This window comes from Corvus cornix, chromosome 6 (genome assembly GCF_000738735.6).
Source record: "Corvus cornix cornix isolate S_Up_H32 chromosome 6, ASM73873v5, whole genome shotgun sequence".
Lineage (NCBI taxonomy): Eukaryota > Metazoa > Chordata > Aves > Passeriformes > Corvidae > Corvus > Corvus cornix.
In genome coordinates this window covers 8146721-8173399 of record NC_046336.1, presented here as the reverse complement: position 1 = coordinate 8173399, position 26679 = coordinate 8146721, and the positions used below count along the sequence as shown (strand labels likewise).

Here is a 26679-nt window from a genome sequence, read left to right as displayed (position 1 = left end):
CAGCAGAGAGAAGTCAGAAAGGGGAGCTGGAGCTCCCACCTCCCAACCATTCAGTGGCTTGGTCCGACAGGGCTGGAGGAGATGGGGGAAAAGAGGGTTGGCAAGAGAGAGGTGCAGGGGACAAGCTACAGCTGCAGTCCCTGCACGGAGCTGGCAGCATCATCCGTTAAGACAGAAGGTTTTACATGGGGGCTCTGAGGCCGCCGAGGCTGGGAGAGGAGGCGCTGGAGGCAGGGGGCTTACGACCGTGGGGCTTGTCCCCCGACGGGGACCTCCAATGGGAGGGGATTTAATTACTTTCCAAAGGAGAATGATGGTGACAGCGCTGGAACTTTGCCTTTTCCAGGGGTAAAGAGAAGCAACTTCTGTTCCAGAAGCTGGCAGGAGCCCATCCTGCCCGTCCCCCTGCCTGCCCTGCGTCTGCCGGGCACGGACACCCCTTGCCCGGGACATCCGCGCTGCCGTACGGGAAGGGGGCTCTGTGTCCGGCAGCCGCGGGGCAGGCAGAGCGTAGCCAGAGCAAAGCCGGGAGTCCGGGGGGGGGTCCGAGCGGGGTACCGGCAGGGACAGGGGAGGGATAGGGAAAGAGTGGGGGCAGGCATCCGGGCAGGGATACCGCCGGTGCGCCGGCGGGGTGGGGCGGGCGGGGCGGTCCAGTCCCGCCCCCTCGGTGTCGATTGGCGGCGGGCGGTGCCGGGGCGGTGCCGGGGCGGTGCCGGGGCGGTACCGGGGCGGTACCGGGGCGGTGCCGGGGCGGTACCGGGGCGGGCCCGTCCGCCGGCGCGGCGCGGGGCCATGCGGCAGCCCCGGGGCGGCGGCAGCGGCGGCGGCGCCGCCTTCCTGCCCGCGGCGCGGTGCGGAGCGGCGGCCGGAGCGCCCCGCACAGCCATGGGCGATGGGTGGCTGCCTCCGGACTGCGGCCCCCAGAACCGCTCCGTGGCCGGGGTGACGGCCGTGCCGCCCGGGAGCAGGCAGCTGCCCGCCGCCGAGCTGCTGTCGCAGCAGTGGGCTGTGGGCATGAGCCTGCTGATGGCCCTGGTGGTGCTGCTCATCGTGGCCGGGAACGTGCTGGTGATCGCGGCCATCGGGAGGACGCAGCGGCTGCAGACGCTCACCAACCTGTTTATCACCTCGCTGGCCTGCGCCGACCTGGTGATGGGGCTCCTGGTGGTGCCCTTCGGGGCCACGCTGGTGGTGCGGGGCACCTGGCTCTGGGGATCCTTCCTCTGCGAGTGCTGGACCTCCCTGGACGTGCTCTGTGTGACGGCCAGCATCGAGACCTTGTGCGTCATCGCCATCGACCGCTACCTGGCCATCACCTCGCCTTTCCGCTACCAGAGCCTCATGACCAAGGGTCGGGCCAAGGGCATCATCTGCACCGTCTGGGCTATCTCTGCCCTGGTCTCCTTCTTGCCCATCATGATGCATTGGTGGCGGGATGATGACCCCCAGGCGCTGCAGTGCTACCAGGATCCGGGCTGCTGCGACTTCGTCACCAACAGGGCTTATGCCATCGCCTCGTCCATCATTTCTTTCTACATCCCCCTTCTCATCATGATCTTTGTGTACCTCCGGGTGTACAGAGAGGCCAAGGAGCAGATGAGGAAGATCGATAGGTGCGAGGGCCGGTTCTACGGCAGCCAGGAGCAGCCGCAGACGCCCCTGCCCGCTCACCCTCACCACCAGCCCATCCTCGGCAACGGCCGAGCCAGCAAGCGAAAGACCTCCCGCATCATGGCCATGAAGGAGCAGAAGGCCCTCAAGACTCTGGGCATCATCATGGGAGTGTTCACCCTCTGCTGGCTCCCCTTCTTCCTGGTGAACATCGTCAACGTCTTCAACAGGGACCTGGTGCCGGACTGGCTCTTCGTTTTCTTCAACTGGCTGGGCTACGCCAACTCCGCGTTCAACCCCATCATCTACTGCCGCAGCCCCGACTTTCGTAAGGCCTTCAAGAGGCTGCTCTGCTGCCGCCGGAAAGCCGACCGGTGGCTGCACGGCGGCGGCGGGGAGCTGGCCCGGCTGCCCGGGGGCTTCATCAGCACCGTGGGCTCCCCCGAGCGCAGCCTGGCCGGGACCTGGTCCGACTGCAACGGGGGCACGCGGGGCGGCAGCGAGTCCAGCCTGGAGGAGAGACATAGCAAAGCCTCCGACTCGGAGTCCAAGGTATAGGGGGGACGTGGGGGGCCGCGTCGGGGCCGGGACAGGGGGGAAGGCAGGCTGGGAGACACGCAGGAGCAGAGAAATCCCCGGCAGCCGCCTGATGGTAATGCTATTGCCGAGCGAAACGATGCCCGCCTTGGCAGGGGGAGTGCGGGTGTTTACTTAGGAATAAAAGCAGGTGAACTGGTGTGCAACATACCTCATCCGAAACTACAGAAAACAGGAAACCCACTGACCGGAGAACAAAGGAAATAAACAGCCCATCCCAGAGACAGCCACCTTGTCCTTAGGAGCCGCGCTGTCGGCGGGGACTGTGGCGGCAGCGCCTGCGCTCGGGTGACTGTCCCAGGACCGTGCTGGTGGCCGAACCCGCGGGTGGTGCTGGCCCTTGGCGGCCGAGTTCGGCTGCAGCTGGGGTCCGGCCACCCCCGCCTGGCCCCGGGGCTCATCCCCTCTCCCAGGGCACCGGGATTTTGGGAGGCGCGGGGTCGGTGCTGCAGGTGCTCCGGGCACAGAGCGCGGCCGGCAAGACGGAGACCTGCTGGCAAGATGAGTTTTAAGCTCGGAGTAGCCGTGCTCTCCTCGTCTGCAGAGTAGCGAGAGAGAAAATAATGAGTAATAAGGAGCACTGGTATATTTCGAAAGGGGGTAAAACAACCCAACCCACACTCTTGTGTTTATTCCCTCTGCATCAGCAAGCAGTGAGTTACTGTGCTTATCTCCTTCGGCCAGACAGTAGCAGTCAGGCTGAGAAACTTCTACCTCAAACTGTGCATATTGTACAGGGGAATGAACGGACCATGTTTATATTAAACAGCATATTTACGTACCACTAATAGGGTTTTATGACCAGGGCCGGGGAGGGGGGGCGAGGAACCTTCTGCAGCTTGTTCATTGTAATTACAGATGAACGGGGGGAGGGGGGAGAATCCTGGCAACAAAAATTTACTGCACATTTTTTTAAAAATGGCGACTAAGTCGTTTTTTGCACAGTGTTAAAGAGTTGTAAAGTTATTTGAAGATATTACTTGCACAAGCATACACACATGCAGATTGAAAAGGAAGAGGAGGTTTGAGTAACACCGACCCTGAACCTGATTTCTGGTTTTGTCTGATCTGCTATAGTTTTATTGAGAGAGTGACTTTTTTAATATTATTTTTTGAAGGTACTGTAAATATATCCATATTATAAATTAAAATATCTTAAGAGACTTTATTATTTTTATTTTTATTTCCAAATGCCCACGTGAATCTGCTGTTATTTTAGCACTTGTGTGTAATTTCCATTTTCCTCTCTGTGTGTGTTTTATAACATATTTATACTTTGGTGCAATTTACTACTGTGTAAGTAATTGGTCTATGTGCAATAAATACCATTGCAGCACAAGCGTGTCTCTATAGGTTTTGAAACAATACCTACCTATAATGGGAAGAACAGCATTTGTTTTTCTCCAAAGATGGCTCAGATTGCCAATACAACTTGATCTAATGGCTTTTCCTGACACAGTGTTGTAAAAAACCTGTTTGAACCCCAGTATGGTTGTGTTCCTGTTGCACTGAGGTCCACTAACTTCCCTTATTAAAGAGAAAAAATTAATGGCTAAATTAATGGCTAAAGACAAGGTGTTTCCACGCTGATAATGAATACTCATTTTCTTGAACTATTCCTTTCTGGAATATATTCTTCTGGGTTTTTTTCTCTTTTTTTTTTTTTTTTTTTTTTTTTTTTTTTTTTTGTCTTTTGTAGTTATTTTTGTAGGAGTACATGGCTGGGAGTCAGGAGCCCAGAATATTTAAGATTACAGAGGGAGTTTAATTTGAAAGCTTAAAATGGTCTTGAGTAGAAAGAAATCTCTGTAAGCATTACATGCCACCCCAGAAGTAAGTCCACCTCATGTTGACAGCTGATCCTCCCCAAGGAGGTAATGATAACTGAATGTTACATTTTTAATTGTTCTAAGTAAGAAGTTACAGTGAACAGAAGTGCTGCAGCTTTGTGTCCCTGGTTTGATTGTCTTCCTTTATGGCTTTATGAAGGTGTGCTCCATCCTTGTGATTTCATAAAGTTTTTCATTACTGAAATGAATACATGGCAGACAGAGCAACAAAAAGACAGTGCAGAATAAAAGTGAAGTCATTTTTAGCTTTATTAAACTCAGGAGTATAGTTTGATTAAATATCAGCTCCCAGGAAGAGCACTTCCCAAAGCTAGTTCTTCAGGGTGGTGGCTCACGGTTTGTTTTGGAAAACAGTTGTTCGTTTTTCTTTGTTTTCAAAGTTGAGGAATTTGTCCTTTGCAATTTCTAATGTTGTATTTTCAGGGGAGAAAAAAAAGTTGCTCTTTTTATGCAAAGACAAAATAAAGGGACCTGGGAAGTAAATAATACTTTTCCATTGATGTTACTGGAGTTTGAGGTGAGCTGCAGTTAACGGTGTCTTCCTTGATGACAGTGAAATGGGCTCCTTAAAATGCTGGGTGATGTTAGATCAGGAGCTAAGTGAAGTGGGCTCTGCCACTCTGCCACCAAATGAATTAAAAAACAAACCATCTGGTTTTATCTTTGATTACAGCAAACACAACAGGACCAAAAAGGTGCACTGCATGGTGATGTCTGATGACTGCAACTGCAGCAAGATGTTGGCTGTGCATGTCAGGGATGGGATGGGATGGGATGAGATGGGATGGGGAGACAGTGTTGCCTTGCTCTCCTTGTGAACGTCGGGATCACAGAGCCAGGGCAGGGCCAGGTCATGCTGGGTAGAGCAGGACAGGATCCCAGCAGCTGGCTGGGAACTGAAGTGACTGTCAAACCCTCATCCTCAGCGGTGTGCTGGATCCTGGGGAAGCACAGTGACTACTGCATGGAGCAGGACAACCTAATGGACTTGGCTCTTCCTCTCATAAATCAGTTCACATATTCAATTTTAACTATCCAAACACTCCTGTCTTTAGACTTTAAAAAGTGGTGACAATTTTGCCTCAACAGGCTCCAACTTAGGTGGGAAATGTATGCCCAGAACTTGCTCTGCTTGCCCTGCTGAAGAACTGTGCTGGGTGATGCATCTCCTGGACAAGTGTAATGGCACTGAGGTAGGATGAGTTTAGCCCACTGGGCTAAACTCAGAAGGGCCAGCTGTGTCAGCAAAGCGGTCAGGATTTGTCTGCTGTTGAATTTTTGCCAGTTGAGGACTTGCTGGAAGAGTCTGGAGGCTGACACGTTGAGTCCCTTCATAGACAGCTGAAGTAATCCCACTGGCAGCCTGCGCAGGAGATGCCAGTCCATCTTGCACGGCATGGAAAAGGCGGTGGCACAGTAACAGCGAGGACAGAGCAGGACATATGGCACACATGTGTGCAAGGAAGGGGAGGCTGCTGGCGAGCAGTCTGCTGTGGATCACTCAGAACAGGCTGTTCTCTGCAGAGAAGAAGGATACTCTGAGAAACATTGTGGGGCAGCTGAAATACTCCGGAGGCAATGAGTCAAACACTCACGATGAATATTTTTTTTCTGACAAAAGCCAGACATGGCTTAGCAGTTGGAGCCGCAAGTTAGAAAGTAAAGGTGGTAGGCATGCGGCTGCACACGTACGTGGGCAGGAAAGCAACAGCAAAGAGCTGCAGGCCTGTAGGAAGGGAGACACAGGTAAACCAGAAATCTGCTCAGAGAAAATGTCCTGCAGCTGCCAGGACCAAAATTATTTGGCGAGGATGCCTGGAGACTTCCACATGGAAGACGCCTGATTCTCCAAGGCGCCGGCAGCACTCTGTGCAGTGTTTGCTCAGCACTTCTGAAAAGAAGGCTGCTTCTCTCCACGTGTTTAAATGGGAATAGATCAGGTTGAAGGACTGGATTCAGTTTTCCATGTGCTCAGGGAAGTTGAGGCTGTTTCAGACATGCAGCAGGCTCTGCAGAGGGACTCCCAACCAGTGAGAGTTGCACAGAAGCCCTCCTGCAAATCCGCTGCACTCTGAGACTGCAGCCCTCAGCATCCACTGGCTATAGCTCCAAGCAGCATGAAACTATGGGCAGAAAAGGTGGCTTATGATCTGAACTGTGCATTTGACAGCATCAGCTGGGTGTTTGAGTTGCTGCATGCACTAGTTCTTATGCAGATGCTGCTTTCCCTCTTGGGTATCCATGTGTCCTCAACTATAAGGACAACTCCTTTATCAGCTTTGGTTTTTTTTTTCTAAACCCTATCTGAGGTTGAGGTTTTATTAGTAACTTTTAAGTGGCTATTTTGCAAACCTTCCTTGTGCTGCACACTTTCCTAATTTATTGTAATTTCCCGTCTGGTGGAGTGCACTTACTTCCTTTATGTAATATATCAGCTGCAGGGCTGGAAATTGGGCAGCTATGAATTGAAAAGAGCAGACTTTCGTGAGGCCAAATGCGGTCAGGTATCATTGCCACTGGGAGCAGAATTTGACCTGATAATCTAATCTCATACGAGAGACTATGTCCAGAAAAGTATTGTTACCAACAGCAAATGACCTCTGCTAATGAAGCTGGACCAATCAGTCCTATTTAAAGCTGTTGAGCAAATGTTAACTGCTAAACAACAGTTAGTGCTGGATAGTTCAAATAATGAGTGTTTTGTTTGCTGGTGTGTGTTAGGTGATGTGTTGGGAAATAATTATCCTTTGACTAGCAGCCAGCTTTGTACTAATCAGAAAGGAGAAGTCATGTTCTGTTTGAAGGATTATACCTAAAAATAGTTCTGTTACTGCCACATCAACGGGCAAAATGAAGCAAATTCACAGCAATGTACACACCTTCCTAATGTTTCACTTTTCATCCTAAAAACTCATTGTTCAGCTGGGACTTTCTGTTTGATTGTTTCAAGAGCACTAATGTGATCTCCTGCAATAGCACTAAGCACACTCTCCCTAAGGAACATTACCCTATGCACCACTGACTCGCTTTCAGACCCTGCCAAATTGCCAAACGCCCCAGGAGGAAGTAAGGATTCGTTCTCTTTATACAAACAATCACACATAATGTAAGATCAACAATATTTGTGACAATTGTGTTGCAGACGAAATTGATCTGCTTCTTCTCTGAGATGTTTGTATGCCTGCCCATCTGCGAGGAGCAGCCGCCCATGGTAACAGCAGGTGACTTATTCCTGCAATTCAGTAACTTCAAACTCTGCTGGGAAAAGTGACTGAGATGGGAAAAGGATAAAAAAGGTGATGCTGGTGAGCAAACACAGGATTGTCATTGCAAAAAGGAAGACTGGGGTATCTTTGGCCATGATGTAGGTGTTGCCTTTTACTGGTAAATTGTAATTGGTTTGGAGGGGGATACACCAGGCCGAGGCACTGTGGAAACACAGGTTAAGAAGTGTGACAGGTGAGACATTCCATATAGGACCATGCCACCAGAGGACTGGCAGCTGAAACATGCCCAAAACATTCCTAGAAGTTTTTCTTATTCTTTTTGGATAACAGCAGCAGACTAAAGCACACCTGAGCAGTTTTCAGCAGATGTAAAGCTGTGCAGCTCCCTCGCCAGCTGCGGACACATGCGACCCCTTCAGCATCTCCCCCTCCTCTCCAAGTGGCTCCAGCTGAGTTTCTTTGGACCTGGAGCTGCTCCCCAGCCTGGAGCCACCCTCCTCCTGCTTGGTGCCAAACGGGAGGTGCCCCGTGGCCTCGGGGGGTTGCAGTGCTGCAGGGTGTGCCCGTGCTGCCCTGGCTGTCCAGGCGTGCTGGCACTGGCTGCCAGCCGTGCCCCTGCCCTGAATCATCCTCCATCCTGCGAACCAGGACCACAGAATCGGGCCTGCCATGCTGCAAATGGAAGAGAGTTTGGGTTTGTTATGCAAACTGGCACTCAGCTTCCTGGTTCACCAAAACCAGCAGCTTGGTACTCACATTTGCTTCATAAGCTAACTTTTTTCTTCCCTGCCCCACTCAGCTTCCAGGTTTTTCATGGCAGTGTTTGCCTGCTTGGCCTTAGCACCCAGCAGCACAAGTTTTTTTGTGTGTACCCTGGCAGCATTTTGAATCCAGACATGAATAGTACCAGGTGCTGGGCAGTGTCTGGATTTGGTTGTACCCATTCTTTTCAGGATTGATGCTCAGAGTTATTAAAACTGGCTGCACCAGAGTGCAAAATTCCCAGACAAATAGGAACTGAGTCCTGACCTCCAAGTTCACAACCTAAAGGAGAGAACAGAACCTTACCCAGTCTTCTGCCATTACCATGATTAGCAGAGCATCTCAGATGTAATGGTGTACCTTTCCCATCTGATCCTGTGTAATGCACCAAATCTTGTTGTGCTTAATGAGATTAAATGAGGATTTTCTACTAGTTCAGTGCCTTAGCCATTAGCCACAGTTGTGTGTCTCTAGGCAGTGATGTACCTTTGCAAGCCTGGCTCAGTGTCTCTCTCAAAGCCATGATATTTGGCTTCTTCCTACCAAAATTATTTTGGTAATTGGTCTTAAGCTCATTGGCACAATGTTTTGAAAGGCAGACCTAAGTGTATACACCAAAGAGGCAAATGGAGACACTAAAGAGCCCAAAATCTCAGCAGCTGCTAGGTGTATAAATATTTCAGCTACCAACAAGTCATTTTGCAGGGCCAGGTGAGTGCTGCAGCCCCATCAAAGTCTGCAAGCTGCCCTCCCTCAGAGGGGCACCCTGCCACTGTAAGGAATAATTGCAGGGACAGCACAATAGCTCATGACAAAAGATTTTTCCAGGTGGTAAAATTTGAACAGTGCTTTGTGGCCAAAATTTAGAGACCTCTTGTTAAGAAGAAGGACTTGAGACAAGCCCCTAGTGGGAGTTCCTAGCGCGGAAGGGAGAACAGCGTTCCGGCCCAAAGTTCGCATGTGCAGATGAAGAAGAGCCCCGCATGGACTGGTCCCGTGAGGGTTACAGATGCCGCTGCACACCCTGTGCAAGCCGTGGTGACGGACAAATGCCATCCACCCCAGGGACAGCTCACGGTGCCCCCAGTCACCTCCCTCTGCCCAAGCACCGGAGAGGACCCCAGAGGTGTCCTGAGACACAAAGGTGAGTGTCAGCCCGCGTCCCCCCCGAGGCTTGCCACCCCCTCATCGTGCTGTGGAGGGAGGAGCGCTTCCTCTTGGACTGGAGCAGGTGAACTGGGAGATGTCCTACAAAGCTCCCATTGTTTCACAGCTCGCCCGCTCGCAGCGCCCGCCTTCAGCCAGGGGTGGTTTGTTTGTCTGCTCTTCCCCTAAATGCTCACTTGGGAGCCGTCAAATAAAATCTCAGTCAGCTCACTGAGGACACGAAGGGCAGTGTGGGATGTGTTCGCTGGCAGGCAGCGTTCCCTGGCAGGCAGCGTTCCCTGGCAGGCAGCTCTCCTCGCTGTGGGCACGGGAGGCGGGACCTGTTGCTCACACACAGCCTCGACCGAGGCATCGCTGGTACCCTGGCAGGTTCCCGTCCCCAGACTAGGACAGCCACACCACCAGGGCATCCCGGCTGGATCTGACACAGGAGCCCCTGATCTGCTCACAAAACAGCTCGTGTCAAATACAGGGGGTTTTGGAGCTTTTATCTAATATGCAGCACAAGGCAGCTGCTGCTGCAGTAATTGCCGGTGACAACGGGTGTTGTAGGAGTGCTCTAAACCACCTTGAGAACATCCAAGGGAGAGGTTTTGTTCCTGTTTCACTGCCAGGTAGTTACCAGCTATAGTAGATGCCTGTCTGTGGTTGTCAGCATCAGCCTGTCCAAGCCAGGGCTGGGGCTTGCACCCTCTCGTCTCCCCAGCCCTCAACTCCCACTACATGTCCTGCTTCCCAGCCTGGCTCTGCTGCCTGTGCTACTGCACGGGCACTGGGCTTCTGTGGCTAAACACCAGCCCTTTCAGACAAGGTTTGTTTCAGCTGACCCAGCAGGTGACACGAACACGTGTAACAGTTGGCATAGGAAGATGCAGAGTGATGTGTTAGGGATCATCTGTTTTGGGAGCAGCCCCGATTTAGATCCATCACTGTGATCACAAGCCTCATGTCTGGTGGTGATGCTGCAGAAGCTGAGACCCAGACCAGCCCTCTCCAGCCTATTTTTTGCTTGAACTTTCTTGGAAAAGGAGGACTCATCACCCAAACCTTCCCTCCGTTTCAGAGGCTGCTCTGAATATTCTATTCAGAGGCTTAGTGACTAAGCCATTAAGCTTCTCACTGTATGTGAAAAGTTAAAATAAGTTTAGGTTTTTTTACAAATACTTGTGCAATAGAAAAAAAAATTATTTAAGTATGGTTATTTGCAAGACCACAGCATAGGGCATGGGACAAGCTTTCAACGGAGATTGGGACCAGGGCAGCTGAAAGAGCAACTCAGGTGGGTCACAGCACTAAACTGTCCTCAAATGCAAGAGGGTGACATGGCCACAAGCCAGGGGCAGTGGTAAAGTAATTCCCCAGGAAGAGCAGCTCTGTTTGCCCAGAGTGTACGTATGGATCCCAACACTCATGGGCACCACTGAGCTGTTAGGGGCTTGTGAGCAACCCCCATCATGTATGTCTGCTGGTGAATGATGTTTAGCTGCTTTTATTCCTGCACACTTCACTTACGTGGGAGCAGGGAATGTGGTGATAAAAAGGCTGGAATGATTTCAGTGCTGGAGAGTTTCCATTAATATATTTCTCGTTACATAACGCTGCCATCACAGTACAAAATCCAGTAAGGTGCTTTGGAAAGGTGGAACTTTCCTACATAGCTGTAATTAGGTAAGTGGGGTTGTAGAGCAGGCTGGGCTTTCATTAGACAATTTTTAATTGCACCAGATGTGTTTGGGCTATTGCATGGTATGAATTTCTTTGCCTTTATGTTACAAGGCACCTCATAAATTAAATGGTTGATGTTGTCAAGTGCCTGCCATTAGCACTCCGAGCAGATAATCCTTCCCGTGGCCTCATCGGAGTCTATCTGAGGGCCTGTCTCCAGATAATGGCCTGGAAGAAGAACAGTGGTGCTCCCAGCTTCCCAGGGGCCTCCACTCTTCAATTCTGTGCTTCAGAGAAGAAAAATTATCATTATCTGCATAGCTCAAGCTCCCTTTGAAATGCAGTTATTTTTTACTCATACACTCCCAAGTATTTTTTACATGATATCAGTGAGAAACTTGAAACCCCCTTTGAGAAGAGAAAGATTTCCTGCAGCCCTACTACTAAAGAAAATGGATAGATCAAGTAGTAAAGTTCAATGACTTACTTAGCGTTAAATAAGAAAGAGAATAATGAATTGGATTTTGTGTGCCTGGTTTTCCTCTGCAGGGAGCAGCCAGGCTAATGGATTTTCATTGCCTTGTGCTTCTGTTCATTAGCCTAGGTGAGTTCAAAACACTCTTGCCTTTTCATGTTCTCCTTTTTCTGCTCACTCGTCACAACTTCAAGTATTTGGAGATTAGCAAACACATAGGTTTGCTGCCATCAGCACCATCTTGACTGCTGAGGAAAACACAGGGTTAACCCTCTGCACCCAGTGATGACTTTTGGCTGCATGGGCATCTGTATTTTATGCCCAGTGGATGCAAGTAGGCAGTTCCTTACCTAGGGTGGACACTAGCTTCCTACTATTATGAGTTCAGGCTGTAACATCCTTCAAAAAAGACAGTATTTCCCCGCTGGGCTCACCAAATATTTGTTGGGTCTCCAAACCCTCCTCTTTGTTTACAGGCTTTGCCAAACATGCCGTAGGGCTTTTATTGGGGAAGGAAGGGAGGTGGCGGAGGACGGAACTATTACAAAGCTATTTAACATAAACAACTTTCTCCCGTAAACTCCAAACATGGCTTGGCAGGGAAGAGGTTAAAGCTAGGGGGTGGATGGGGAAAATCATTAGGGCAAAGCAATAAATGACAAATTGGAAAGCCCAGGGAGAGACATGGGGGAAGAGATGGGCTGACCCTAAATGGGGTTGACTCCCTGGCTTGCTGGAAGCCCTCTGCTGCTCTGACCTCGGGGTTTGGACCTGGTTCCTCCCTAAGGCATGCCAAACCTGGGGGATGCTCAGACAGAAATCCTGCAGAACTGATTGGGAGTCATATTTCAAAGGTGAACCTGAAAGGTCTCTACAGAGCCAGAAATTGCTACTTCCTGCCCCAAACCTTGGCTGGGTCTGCCAGCGCTGCCCAGAGCCAGGGAGCTGCTCTCTGCCCACTTGGAGCAGGATTTCCGTTTTCCTACCAGCCTTGGTGCCTCAGGCTTCGTGGTCTGTTTTTTGTCTGAATGGGAAATGCATAATGACAAATTGTTTAAACAACTCATGGTACAAGGAAACTTGCTGGAGTAAAGTACAGTGCTCTAATTTATTTCCAAGGAAGTGATGCAGCCTCCAAAAGCACTGCACTCAAGCACTGCAATTCAAAGTTGCAGCATAACTGCTGGCCATCCTCAGTGCTGCCTGCAGCCCTCATCTAGATTGGTACTCTAGCACAGTTGAATGCCTGAGGTGCAGGGAAGGTCTGGCTCTCAGAGCTGTCCTGACTGTTGGTTTGCTTGTGTGGGTAATTCTGGTCATCCCAGTGCTGGGGAAGGAAAGCCCAGGGGCCACAAAAGCCACGGAGGAATTCTGTTGTTCTATTTCCAGCCCTGCTTTTTAAGACACTGAGGGCTTCAGATCAGATGCATTTCTGAAGCTTATCTTGTGAATATTTCACTGCTTATCCAAGCAGAACAAAAACCTTCAAACCTTCTGAGGTCTATCCATCAAGAGCCTTATCTCCCCATGTCACAATTTGGCTCCTGGCTGCTGCCGCTTGGAGCCTCCCGCCACCAGCTTCCCATCTCCCCTCTCTGTGCTTTTCCACAGTCACCCTGCGGCCACAGACTCCCTGTCACTTCAGTGATGGCCTCTGCACCACATGCAGGAGCAGCAGGCTTGTGCTGCTGCATGCTCTGCAGCCAGCCAGCATCCTCGTGGGCTGCATTTGTGCTGCTGTGTCACAGCCCATCATCTGCATCCCCCCCACACACATATGGACCCTGGGATATGGCACACTGACTCTGCCTGGCCCCAGGAATGGAGAACATTTCTCTTTTTTTATGGGATATTAATGAAGCTTGAATACAGGAATGCTGTCTCCTCTATCTGAGGTTCCAAGACTGAAATACCCAAGGAGAATATTTCTGATCCTCTCCCACCTGGAAGCTGCTGCTCCCCTCTGGCAGAGTCACCACTGCCATGGGGCTGCTTAGAGATCTCAAAGAGCACCCCTAAAAGTCCAGGCAGGCTCTACCCTTTGGTAGCTGAGCATGATACCTGAGCCACTGGGAAGCACCAGGAGCATAGCAAGAACACAGGAGAGGCACCAACATCATCAGCCATGTGGAAATTCCTGGCCAGGTAAAACAGCTGCATAGTCAGACTTAATGCCCAGTTTATATCCTGTGTTACTGAGCTGTGTCAGAAGAGACTCTGCAGTGCCTTGTACTTGGTATCAGGGCCACAGGATTTTCCTTGCTTTGAAGCTGAGCTGGCACAAGAAGTTGTCTGCAACCATCCTGTCCAAGCTGTGGCCAAAAACAACAGGGTGAAGACTTTGGAAAGAGCCACCCATCCACAGTGTAACTGATTTAAACCGAGGGCCTGGCTGGCTCAGGGCTTGAGAACAGCTTTTATGCAGGTCAGAGGTTGAAATCCTGTGCACCACGGTGGGGATCAGAGATTTCTGCTGCTTGGTACTGCCTGGACTCAGCCCAGATGTAGACAAGCTTCAGCATTGGGGTGACCTTTTCCAATGGGGACCATTTTCCTACGGTCCTGTTCACAGGAGACTCTGATGTGGGGGTTGCTTTTGCTCTCCTCCCTGTGGCTTTAATTTTTTTCTCTGTTTTGATAGCCAGGGGGGTAAAGTTAATTCCCATCTCATATAAAACAATGTCTCAATAACAACAGGATAAATGTACTTTTTATACTGTGCTGTATGATAAACTATTTATAAATTCATATCACTTCTGGAGCACAGTCAGAGTTTAAAATAAAGTTTTAATTTAACCATAGTTTTCCAGTGTTGACAGATATGATAAATACATTTTTGTTTCAATAAAACCTAATTTCAGCAGTGTTTTGCAAAAATCATTAGAAGCTAAGGATTATTTCCCTCGGTTTTTTTGCTTTGTTTTTCTCCATGTTCCAGTGTTTAGTTTAATGTTACATTCCATTATCGAAAAAAAATTGCATCTGTGGTAATTTGTTCTCCAAGGCCTCTGCTTAAGAGATGGAAGGATTTTCCTGAGAGGACTGATGGGGCAGTTGCAGCACCTCTCTGAGGCAGAACCGGCCCTCAGGGCACTGCTGCAAAGCCCATGGGCAATTTCACAGCGATTGAGCAAACCTCAGTATTTAAGGTGACCCCATAAGAGAGCCAAGAGGGCCCAAGTGGGGCAGGTTTCATGCCTGGAAGGTGATTTTAAACACAAGTCCTCCATCTACAGGAGGGTTGCATTCCTGTTGCATCCATTGATGAGCTGAGTCCCTTCAAATTTTTTCTGGACGCTCTCCAGTTTTCCTTCTTCCCCATGTAAACAGCTTTGTGGAAGATGTCTTTTTATGCAATCAATCATTTTCATTCTGCAGTAAATAGCCCTTACATCAACTACCATTGTATTTTAGATGTAAATGCAGCACAGCAGAGCCCTACTATGCTGTGGGGTGAGCGGGTCAGATACTGTGCTGGAACAACAAAAACACAAGGAAGGTTGAGCAGGAAAAACAGCTTGTTCTTAAAGTGTTTTAAAGCTGCTGTCTGTCTTCTCAGCCCTGCACTTTACAGCCCATACTTCTCATGCTGCCTCCGCGTTAGACAGACAAACAAGAGATGAAGCTATTTGGAGAGCAAGTGTGTGTGCTGCAGACATAAAAACACTGACTTGTACCTATATGGACTGGCCTTTGTCTGTGAGGAGCTTCCAGAAGCTGAAAATACCCAGGAAAGTGTAGAAGGGGAGAGAGGTCTTCTTCTGGTGGGCTGCCATGTCACTCAGGCTGCTTTCATGGTGGTACCTAGAGGACGTCATTGATGCAGCCAGCTACGATAATCCTTTCAGTGGGAACAGGTGCTGGGGGATAATCCCTCTGTTTTCCTTGGTTATAGTTCTCTTCAGTCACTAAGACAGAGCAAACAGGATTATCACAGCAGCAATTCAGGAGGTGAAGTTTCTGGTGCTCTGTGCCTGGGGCTCTGTTTCCGAGGGACATTTGTTTCCTAGGGAGGTGCTGGCTTTGCAGAGCAGCCTGTCCTGCTGAGGGCAGAGGGAGGGCAGGTGGGCTTGGCTGGCTGCTCCCAAGGCCTTCACCCAGACCTGCCCCTCAGGGGTGAGGGCTGAACCACAGATGCAAAGCCCGTGCTCTCTAGGAAGATGCCTTCCCCAGAACCCCAGACGCGTGTGGGGTGGAGACTGCCCAGCTGTGCGTTGTCCCAAACCCTAGGCTGGGCCAAGGCACTGGCAGAGGAGCTGGGGGAGGACAAGGGGTGGTAGCTCTGCCTGAACTGCCAGATTTTCTCTAGCCAGGAGTGTTAGAGGCACTAAGACACCCTGGAGGTTCACAGTAACCCATCCTGTCCTGTCTGTGAAACTTCAGAGCAACTCTGTGCCTGTGTAAGTGTGGGCTCATGCCTCCAGCAGACTTTAATGTATCATCAGGTTTTGTTTTAAATCCCTGGAGTGCTGCACTCATCCATCCCCTCTTAGCACAGTTCCACTGCTCTTAGACCAGCCTGCACCCTGGTGACTGTCCTTGCCATGCAAAACCACCTTTTGCTTTGCTGATAACAACCCCTGACCCCCCCGTGCGATTTCCTTCTCCACCAGTGAAGGAAAGCCATGTGAGGTTCTTGGAATGAGCCTTCACACAGCCTCTGTGCTCCCCACTATTGGTTTGCTTTGGGACTTCCTTGACCCCTGATTTCAGTATCAGCAAAGAAATTGATCTTGGCTTCATGGTTTTGAGGCAATCTGGGCCCAAGGCTGTTTTAAATAGCAAACTACAAAATAAACATATGTGTGCAGCATATGTTCACTGAACTGCAGGAATAGGAACCAGGGACGTGCAGCGCAGGAAGGGTTGTTGAAACTCCAGTTTGTACTCGTGCTGATAAGGCAGTTTCCAAGAAATTGCCCAGCCCTTAAATTCTAGAAGCTCTCTCTTCCCAGGTCAACAACCTTCTATGGACTGAATCCTGGTGTCACTCTACAAGCAAACATGGGCCAGGCAGGACCTCCTGCAGACGGCACAAAAAAGAGAATCTGTGTTGCTAAGAAGGGATCCAGGCACTCTCTGGTATAGGAAACCAAAACACACAATGAGAAGCACACTGGTAACTGGTAGTTTGGGAAAGCACAAGAAAATGCGCTTCAACCTTCATTCTTCTTTGGCCAAGCCTCATCCTTGCCTGAGAGGGGATGAAGGTGATGTTAGCTGAGCTGCTGCTCTCCCTGTGCCAGCAGTGGGCTGCAGTGCTGCAACACCTGGGCTCTCTCCAGGGTCTCCCCTCGTCCAGGGGAGCACTCCATCAGCTCTGAACCCAAGCTGCTCCAGCACCCACTCCCCAGCACCTCCACACCCTTCTTTTGACCAGCCTTAACTTCAGACAGGAACAAAGGCTCTTTGGAGAGCAGATTTTCCATGGCATCCCACAGCTCTGTTAGCAAAAATGTTCATTGTGGTTTTAGTGAGAGCACAATCAGGGCTGATTAGACCCAGTTGTTTGGCTCCCTCATTTCATGGGGATATTTTAAAATATCTTATGCAGGTGCAGGAGTTGACACAACAGAGTGTGCACCATGTTAGAGTCTGTCCAGCTTGTGTGTAAACACCACTAGTCCCCTTTTCAAACTCTTAGGAGCTGTTTCATAAACACAAAATACTTCACTTAATTTCCAAACCACGTGGGTTTTCCTCAGCAGGGCCGGTGGTGGAGGACACGGCACCAGCCCTGTGTCCTGCAGAGCTGCCCCAGCTCCCTGCCAGGGCTGGCAGCAGAGCCAGGCAGAGGCTACCACCTGCTGGACCCTCCTCAGTGACTCCTGCTCAGAACGTCTCCACGGTGCCACTTACTGCTGGCAGGGACACCGTGTGCATGGCACAAACCCCTCTGGCCAGCCCTGTGTCACTAACAGAGCTCTGGACATGTAAGCCTTGCAAAGAGTGAGGATGCTCAGTCAGTAGCTTTGGGTGCCTGACCTCTTTCTTCCTCATTTTATGTCTTCCAGAGTCTATTTCTCTTCCTTACTGACCCCACAGAACAGGGTCATCTTTCTGAGCTGAGGCAAATTGCTAGAATTTTGCTGAATTGGGGAACCTGTCATCTCCCCATTGTAACTTGCTCCTACCAAAAACCAAAATTACTCTTCCAGCAGTCCTTAGAAAGGGGGAATAAAATTCATGTATACTGGATGGGCACATGCCTGAATTTGTGTGGGATCCCACACTTGCATGGGGTGTTTTGAAGGTCTTCATGGGAACATGGGAGACACCCTTGCGTGCTTAGGGGTCTTCATGGGACCTGGTGGTAGAGTGTGGCCCCTGCTCTCACTGTGCAGGCAGCACTCCCAAGCACCCAGGTCAGGTCACAGGACTGCTGATTTTGTGAGGGTGCAGGGCCTGGCCTGGGTAATCCAGGAAACCCAGGGTCATGTTTGTCCCACTCTGATGAGTTCAGTATCTCACCCTGACTCCTGCAGCCTTGAGATTAAGGGACTTTGCACCTGTGCTGGATGGGCACTCTGTGGATCTTGCAGTGCTGAACACTCACTGCTGCCAGCTTCTCCAAGGGGCTCATGATGCGGCAGCAAGTGCATTTCTGGGGCAGAGACTCTGCCTTTTTGCACCAAGCACACTGAGTGCTATTGACATAGTTTCTTGATTTAGCCTTTTTTGTTTGAGCTGCTCTACCACGCTGAGCCTCGACAAATCATGCTGGCTTGCACCTACAGTGCATCAGACTCCATCTTCCCAGTTAGCCAGGCTCTGGGAAAGTCGCTGGAAGGACTCCAGTGGCTTCAAAACAGGAGTTGAGTCATGTCCCATGAGATCAAAACAAAATGTCTCTGCATATGAAAAAATATTATGGAAACTGTATCATTCATGCAAGAAAGCCACACTTCAAATTTATCATATAAAATACATAATATCGTAAATGGAAAGAAAAATTGCACAAGCCCTGGTGTGCATGAAAATTATTGGCATGTGAAAATGTCTCTTCCCATAAACACAGCTGCAGTCTGGTACACAAGTAGGCATCCAAAACGGGTAAGCTTGGTCCCTTTCTGCTCTTCTTCAAAACTCTCCCTTTCTGTAGGAGTTATTAATTTCTAGACTCATCCCTTGTATTATCAAGAGTGGCCCAGAGCAAGGCCTGAGGTGCAGTGACCAACACGAGGCATTGTGACAGCTATTTCAGGGCCTCACAAATACAGCAGCAGCACCTGAGATCGCTGCGTGAGACAGGAGATGGGTGGTCAGAGCACCCCATGGCCAGGCTGCAGCACTTCGGGCTCACTCGGGTCTTTGTGGGAGGCCTGACTCTGAGGTCAGATCCTACTGCCCTCGTGCTGGCCAGGATGTGGCCATGGCGTTCAGCAATGCAGGGTCCCTGCGATTTCCTCAGCCGACATCTGCGGCTTGATTGCATTCCAGCAAGAGCTGATTGCCATGGTCCAGGGAGCAGGATTCAGCATATCACCTTGAGGAAATGAGCAGAGGATGGCTCTGCACGCACAGCAAATGTAACTCTGAGGGAAAACATGAATTAATATGGGTATTAACCAGCAATTTGTCATACAGCCTCTAGAGCTAGCTTCTGATGCTGTGAAGTGTGCCGTGAAAAGCAGTGGCTGCTTCTGTACCTCCTCTGGCTTCTCTGAAGCTCTTCAGCACTGGGAGCAGGTGGATACCCCCCATGCCTGTTGACTGCTCAACAGTGGGAGAAGTCAGGAAGAATGCTCCAGCTGCTGCTGCTGTGTCACCTCTGTCCAGGAGCCATGGGGCAGACTGCAGCTCAGCCTTTCCCTCTGTGCCATGCTTCCCTGCCTGGGTAGGAGCACCAGGAGCTGGCTGAGGGCACTGCAGAGGTACTGTCTGTCCCCTCCTAGGCTGGACCTGACACAGTTTCCATTTATTGCTCTGCGGTGCCTCATTGTCCCCTCCCTGTGACACCCACGTGGCAGAAGGATCCCAGCACACACCCTCCAGCAGCTGGCACTGAATGCAAACACAGTCCAGATTCCAACGACCCAGAGTGCCAAGGGACCCACCTGCACCATTTGTCCACTATTGCCACCAAGTTACCCATTTTTTTCCCCAAAGCACACGCAGTTCAGCACAGCTGGCCACACTGTGCAAACCCATCACTGATCCCCATGCCTACGGAGAGCAAGAGCTGTGAGATGGCTGAGAGGACCCCTGGGTCTCATGGTCCCCTGCCTCAGTGTTACGGGGTGGAATGCTCCTCAGCTAACTGGGCTGTACTGGTTCCCTGCTGGAGCAGGGAACTGACTGACTGCCCCTGACTGAAATCAGGAGACATCCAATCTGCAATGACTAAACTCTTCTTAACTCCAGAAATCTGACAAATAAATGTTTCTTGAAAATCAGCTGGTGTTTTGTTCTGGGAAAGGAGCGAACCATCAGCCTGGTTGCTTGTGTGAAGAGGGCAGAGCCTCACAGGGACCCGCAAGGCACCAGGCAGTAACACGAGCATCTTGCTTGCCCATCCTCCCAGCTCGCCTCTCCTCCTTTGATGGGTTTGGAATGAGCTCTGGAGGTCTAACTGTGGAGAGTAATGATGTGTGAAAGCTCACTTTCATTTTTCACTCTACTTTTTTGGAAGGTGGAACATTTTAGAGTTGACAGTACCATGCTAAAGCCATATGAGGCAAGTAACTATTTTTAACAGGATGGAGACTATCTGAGAGTCTACTGCTGAATCATTTCAAACAAGGAAGAAATCATGGAATCCAAATGTAGGCGTGGGAGGGATGGGGCCGGGAAGGCTTTTATCATACACTTATTCCAATAACAGTCCAAGTGCTTCAAAACTTATGATGACCACTTAACTGAAAATGCTTGTGGGGTCACTTCAAGTAGTGGCTGCGTTTTACAAAATGCTCCTGCTCTGAGAGGGAGGCAGGTCATCAGGTTAGAGCAGCTTGAGAGGCTCCCTGTACTCACCAATTGCCTTTGCACCCTGCACCAGGCTCTGAGCTGTGCCAAATGGGAGAAGACACTTCAACATCTTGGCACTACCTTCCTTGGGCCCCCAACACCACATACTTACTGGGTGCAACGTGCTGAAAATTTGTGGGACCACAGCCTGGGGTGAGAGGAGAAAGGGCAGCCTCAGCCCTGGTCTGGATGTCCTTCCACCCGACAGTGAAAAGCACTGCTTCTGCCTCTCCTGCCCACTCCAGCACAGAGGTGGTACACCAAGTAATGCGAGTTTGCCAGGTGAAATTGGCCTTGTGGATAAGCTGAGAAATTTTCGTCACATTTCCTCTATCTGACACATCTCAGACTTGAAACAAGAGGCCTTTCTCACTGGCAGCCGTGGACTAAGGCAGCCTCTCACACAAGGAAGAGGCAGGAAGTACTGAGTTACAACTGCCTGACAGGCCATGGCCCAATGCTGCTAGAAGCCTCTCGCCCTTTTTGTGTGAATGAATGGACAGCCTGTTTACAGGCACTCAGAGCACAAGGGTGGTAACCACACACATGATGTTCAGCTTTGTGCTGAAGTGTGTTTAACTCCCTTGCAGGTGCAGCATTGACTTGTTCCATGTAGGAAGGTGGCACTGGTTGGGCACACCATGGTGTGGTCGTGTCAAATGCAGCACAAGCTGCCAAGCTCACGTGTGGACTGTGGGGCTGTGGAAAGAGGAGACTTGCATCTCCCATGGCACTTAGCTCTCATTTGGAGTCCCCACCCATGGCAAAGCTCAGAACTGCCCTTCCAGACCCTCCTCTTCTCCCTTTTTTCTGGTTATTTCTGATCTCACCCCTTCTCTCGAGGCAGGGCTGTGGGGAGGATGGCTCCCTGCTGCACAGCCCAGCCTGGTGCCAAGCTGACCCAGGCCCTTGGCTTGAGGAAACACGTGGTTGACCTGATGTCACTGGACTGGCATCCAGCATACTCACACTTGCACACCACGTGTGGCTTGTTCCATCCCTGCTCCTGCAATTTTGAGTAATAGGGACTGACACATGATTTTTCCAGAAAGCAATCTCTTCAGATCGAATTAATTCTGTGATTTCCAGGTGCTTCCTCCCCCGCACAACTGATGAGAACTTCCTGAAGCTAACGGCCAAGGCTGCTCGAAGCCAGGACATTTAAATTAATCTTTTGTTCTTGGGGACTCTCTGTAGCCTGATGACTCTGGGTGCTACTTCTTTCTCACTCGCAGACCTGTAGGTCCCAAAGCTGCTGGCAAAGGGGCATTTTAGGGGGAAGAGGAGGGAGGGCAGGGTGGGAAATGGCTTGTCTGTGGGTTTGAGCCTGTGGGGAGGCTCCACTGAAAGCTCTTTGCAAGAGCCTCCCTGTAGAGCTGCTGTCTGGGTGTGGGGTGAGGGCAGCACTGTGAGTCCAGCCTGGGGTCCACCACAAATGGCCTCAAATGATCCTGCAGGGGCATCCCACTGCCTGAGGGTGAGGCCAGCAGTCACCAGGAGATCCTGAGGATGTGGTAACTGAAGGTTGTGTTTAAAGGCACCAGATGACTTCTCCTTCCCAATTTGAGGGGATGCTTGTTGAGTAGGATGTTTGCACCTGAGCAACACTGACTGTGTGCTGTAGGTCCTCTGTGCATCAAGAAGACCTGAGATTTTGATGGGAGCACCTTGTATTGTGCATCTATTTCCTATCTCCCACTTATTGGGGTTGCATCATGTTGCTTATGGTAAAGTCTAAAACACAGAAGAAGCTGTGAGGCACGAACAATAAATGCTACTCATCAGTAGATACCCCAGGAGATCATCCCATTAATAAGGGGTGATGAGTGAATAAAAATGCCTTTTACTCCCTGATCGAGAAATTTTTATCCACTGCTTTTTAGCATAATATCGTGTTGGGTCTGAGCCAGAATGTTTTTATTTTTGTGTGGATCTACATTTGCATTTTCTCATGGCTATTCTGTAACCTGACTGCATTGCCAGTATATGTAGTGCTGGCATCGTAACATCTTCGTAGCCTGTGAAAGACTTGGAGCAGAAATCTAGAGAACATACCCCACACCTGTCTCCCACCTGCAGTGCAACCACCAGTACTCATCTTACAGGTACAGCCTCTCCTAACCGGAGATCTCAAACATCCTTTGGTGAAGTTATTCCTTCTTTTTTTTTCAAAAAAAATGCTACATATTTCCTTATCCAGCTTTTTACTTGAGCAAGAGGCAGTGTCCTGGTGCTGAGCTGCAGCTTTCTTGCCTTGCTCTCCTCATCAGGCGGGTCTGTTCCAGTGGGGTTTTTAAATGTGGTGGATTTTAAACTAACTAGTTTGAAATGTACAAAGCTGAACATGCAGCCTTTGTGGTTACTGCAGTATTACCCCTAAGGGACAGGCCTGGTTGATGCTTTCAGTAAAGTCCAGTCCCTCTTCTTTACACTGGTTTTACTTGTGCCTGAACTTGTGCCCTTGCTCTCCTGCCAGCTGTGAGGTCAACACCCCTGTTACACAAGCGAATGTCGTCGGTGTTTTCCTTCTTGATTGTTCTGCGTGTAATTTGGATTCCACGAGCGGCACCCAGCTTATGTCACTGCATCACTTTAATGGTGTTTTTCTTGGCTGCAGGTTTGATTGTCTTGGCGTTGCAGTTAGGGCATCTCTGCAGGCAGGGATGCTCGATAGTTGCACACGCCGCCTCCCCTTTTGCACACCTTGCCCTCGCCCCTGCAAAACCAAACTGCAAAGGACTGGCTTTGCAATTCCTCCCTTGCCCATCCACAATGGCCAACACACTCCTCTGCTCCTTCCAGTTTAGTGTATCTGTACGTGGATTAAAGTTGTCACTGTACCACATGAAATCTTTAAGGTTTTCTTTATGATAGCAGTGCCTAGAAGATGCCTGCAAGGATCAGGAAGAAGTTGTTCTGCACAGGCAAAACCCAGCACTCCTGGTCGTTAAGTGCTTCTGCTCTAACCTTCACATGGGACAACAAAGGGATAAGGACAGGGAAACAGGATCCCCAGGAAATGATGGTGCAACATTACCCATCATCATAGATGCATATGCTTGGCACCACTCCTTTTCAAACCTTTGTCAGCAGCTGTGCAAAGGGTTTTCAAAGGAACTCGGAAGGGTATCTAGGTACTTTAGAGTGGTCACATTTTGCTTGTCCTTTTCTGGATGCATACCTTCCCAACCGAATGAGTTTGGGATTGTATTTTAACCTGGGCTGTTTAGCAAATCTATTCGTTACTCCTGGCAGTCCTGCTTTCAAGGTATCTCCAGCAACACAGGCATCCTCAAACAGTAGTGCAGGGCTCTTGATGGATTCATGCAAATCCTCACGTTTTTATTCCCAGTACTTTTATAACACTTTTTGCCCCAAACACAAAGTTTGCCCTTTCTTGCATGAGCTGACAGTCAAATCATACACATTTATTTTGCCAGTAGAGAGTTGCGCCTTTTAATATTACCAATTATATTTCTTGCCTATGCTTTTTGTAAAAGAAAATCAAAGCAATCAACCCCCCTCCCAATAACAATCTTTTTCCCCTCTAAACCCATCAGAAGTTAGAATCTGCTTCTTCCTTGCCTCTCCCCCTGCCCATACACTTCTACTTCTGTGCTCTCTGCCCAGGGATGGTCCCTGCACAGCTCTGTGTCCTGCTCCTTGGAGGAAACATGATGTCAGGAATCACGAAGCTGAGTGAGGTCTGGCAGGGGCTGGGGTCCTTGGCTCCCACACAGGCAGTGAACTCCCAGAAGCATGGAGAGGAAAGAGGGAAAGGGAAAATTGATGGGGCTGCGAGCCGACACACAGAGCAGAACAGGCAGGCGCTTCCCAGAAGGAACCTCCAAAGTAAATACGAATGTGCAAGCCATTTCTGTGCCATGTTTCCAAAGAGAGGCTTTTCTGTTTCTCTTTCATATACAGCCACTCAGAAGTGCATGTTTGGATGCCCCAGGCTTGAACAAAGAGAAGTTAAGATCGTGCTGTCAGCTGTACTCCAGATCTGGACATGCAGCACCCTGAGCACATTCTACGGAGGAGAAGGAAACCCATGACACTCCAAAAGCAAGTGGGGTTTGTTCTTGTGCCAGGATGGCCTTTCTAAAAAAACCATTTCTCTTTCTCCCCCGTCCCTCAGTCTTTAACCAGCTAGCCAGTTTCTTTCCTCTCCCCTGTATATTGATTTTAGGCCTTTTTTGAGGACTAGCAGCATCCCCGAGGAGAAGGACTTGGGGGTGCTGGTGGATGAGAAGCTCAGCATGAGCTGTCGGTGTCTGCTGGCAGCCCAGAAAGCCACCCATGTCCTGGGCTGCATCTAAAGGATCGTGGCCAGCAGGCCAGATCCTCCCCCTCTGCTCCACTCTGGCGAGACCACACCTGGAGTGCTGCATCCGCCCCTGGGGGACCAGCAGAAGGATGAGGAGTTGTTGGAGCAAGTTCAGAGGAGGACAACAAAGATTCTGGAGGGCTGGACACCTCTGCTATGAAAACAGGTTGAGAGAGTTTGGACTGTTCAGCCCAGAGAAGAGAAGGCTCCGGGGAGACCTTAGAGAACCTTCAAGTACCTAAAGGGGCTGCAAGAGAGATAGAGAGGGACTTTTTACAAATGTTTGTAGGGACAGGACAAGAGGGAATGGCTTCAAACTGAAAGAGGGCAGGTTTTATTAGATATTAGTAAAAAATTCTTTACTGTAAGGGTGGTGAGGCACTGGCACAAGTTGAACAGAGAAGTTGCGGATGCTCCATCCCTGGAAGTGTTCAAGGTCAGGCTGAATGGGGCATGGAGCAACATGGTCTAGTGGAAGGTGTCCCCATAGCAGAGGGCTTGGAAATAGATGGCCTTTAAGGTCCTTTCCAATCAAATGATCCTGTGATTTGTTATGAGGGATCAGAACCCCAGCTGACCTCCCTGGCAGCTGTGGCTGAGGCAGGCTCCTCACTGGTCCCAAGGCATCCACACAGAGGATGGTGGCCAGACAGGAGCTACTCCTCTGTGCCTCATCCAGCACAGTGGTGGTGGGATATCAGCACCGGAGCCTGTGAGGCTACTCTGAATCACCCTTTGGAAGGGCTTCACTTCCTTGCTGTCTGATCCAAGGCTGCCTTCTTGGCAGAGGCCTCCCCCCAGCAGTCAGTGGTAAACTCTCTGCTTTGGCTGATTGGTTGGTGTTTTTCCAGTGTTTGGTCTGACACATAATTAATGAAACGTAAGTGCCTCCATTTATTGCTCTCTAGAGAATCCCTTGGATTGCAAGTCCTGGCCTTTGGGGACATTTCTATTGTTTTAACTGCCACCAAAGCCAAGGGAAGTTAAATCACGCTCTGTTCAGTGTGATGGGAGGGAGCTCACCTGCCACTGTGCCCGGGTGTTGCTTGCAGTTGCCTAAACATTGTCTCTAATGAGAGACACGCCACAGTGGCTCTGGCATTGCAAGGTGACCACTACCCACGAGGTCTGGGCTCTGTCACCAACCCAAGCAAGGTCAAATCACTTTGAAATAGTTGACTGATCTTTCAGCATCAACAAGCAGCCTTGAAAGACTGCGAGGAAATTCTGAGAGAGGGAAACAGTTTGACATAATTCAGGTAAACAAAAAAAAGCAATCTGCAAGCCTCGTGCTACAGGCCTACTGCCAAATCTGCCATCTCTCTTTTCCAAGGGCTTCACCTGCCTGAGGAGCAAAGGTGACTCAATCCAACCTGTGTTTGGTCAGGTCTTGGTTTAGAGGTGTGCCTACACTTTTGAGGTGCCTGCATTGTAGTCATTACCTGCTGGCAGGAGACCTTCTTGATTTGGTATTGGGGCTGGACAGGCCAAGAAAGACCATGAGGGCTCCCAAGCACAGTGTCCAAGGTCACAGCTACCTGGATTGATGGCTGCTCTCTTTATCAGGTTGGTTTATGAAGCAGAGGCTTTCCTCTGCCAATCCTTGCTGATGGAAAACACCTGCTTGGCACTAGCTGGATCTCTCTAGATCCCAGAAATGTCTGATTAAAGCCAAGCAAAACAAGGGGCTGTGGATTCTGGGGGAGGTTTTACCTGGAGCTGTGGAAGGGTTTCACTGCCAGCTGTCCTGCCTCGCTCATGGCGCCCTGGCTGCACAGCACGGAGGATGTGGGAGCTGTGCAACCACCTTGGACAATCTGCAGGTCACAGAGCAGAATTGCCAAGGAAAACAATGCTCCTCGTTTGCCTCAAAAGGCTGAGCCATTACCTGCAGTGCACCCGGAGCTGCTCGGACAGCTTTGGGAGCAGGTGGACAGGCAAAGACCTCACTGCAGGACAGACCTCCTGTTCCCCGTGCCAGCCACCCCCACGGGCTTGAGTGAGCCCTAGGCCAGAGCAGACACA

General features: G+C 50.2%; 1 protein-coding gene across 1 annotated transcript; it reads left to right on the top strand.

Moving 5' to 3' along the window:
• The first annotated feature begins 838 nt into the window (after positions 1-838).
• Positions 839-14142, top strand: ADRB1 (adrenoceptor beta 1). The gene is made up of 2 exons (XM_039554367.1): positions 839-2166; positions 11432-14142. Exons 1-2 carry the CDS (start codon positions 889-891, stop codon positions 11600-11602), a joined length of 1449 nt encoding a protein of 482 aa, XP_039410301.1. The 5' UTR covers positions 839-888; the 3' UTR covers positions 11603-14142.
• The last annotated feature ends 12537 nt before the right edge of the window (positions 14143-26679 follow it).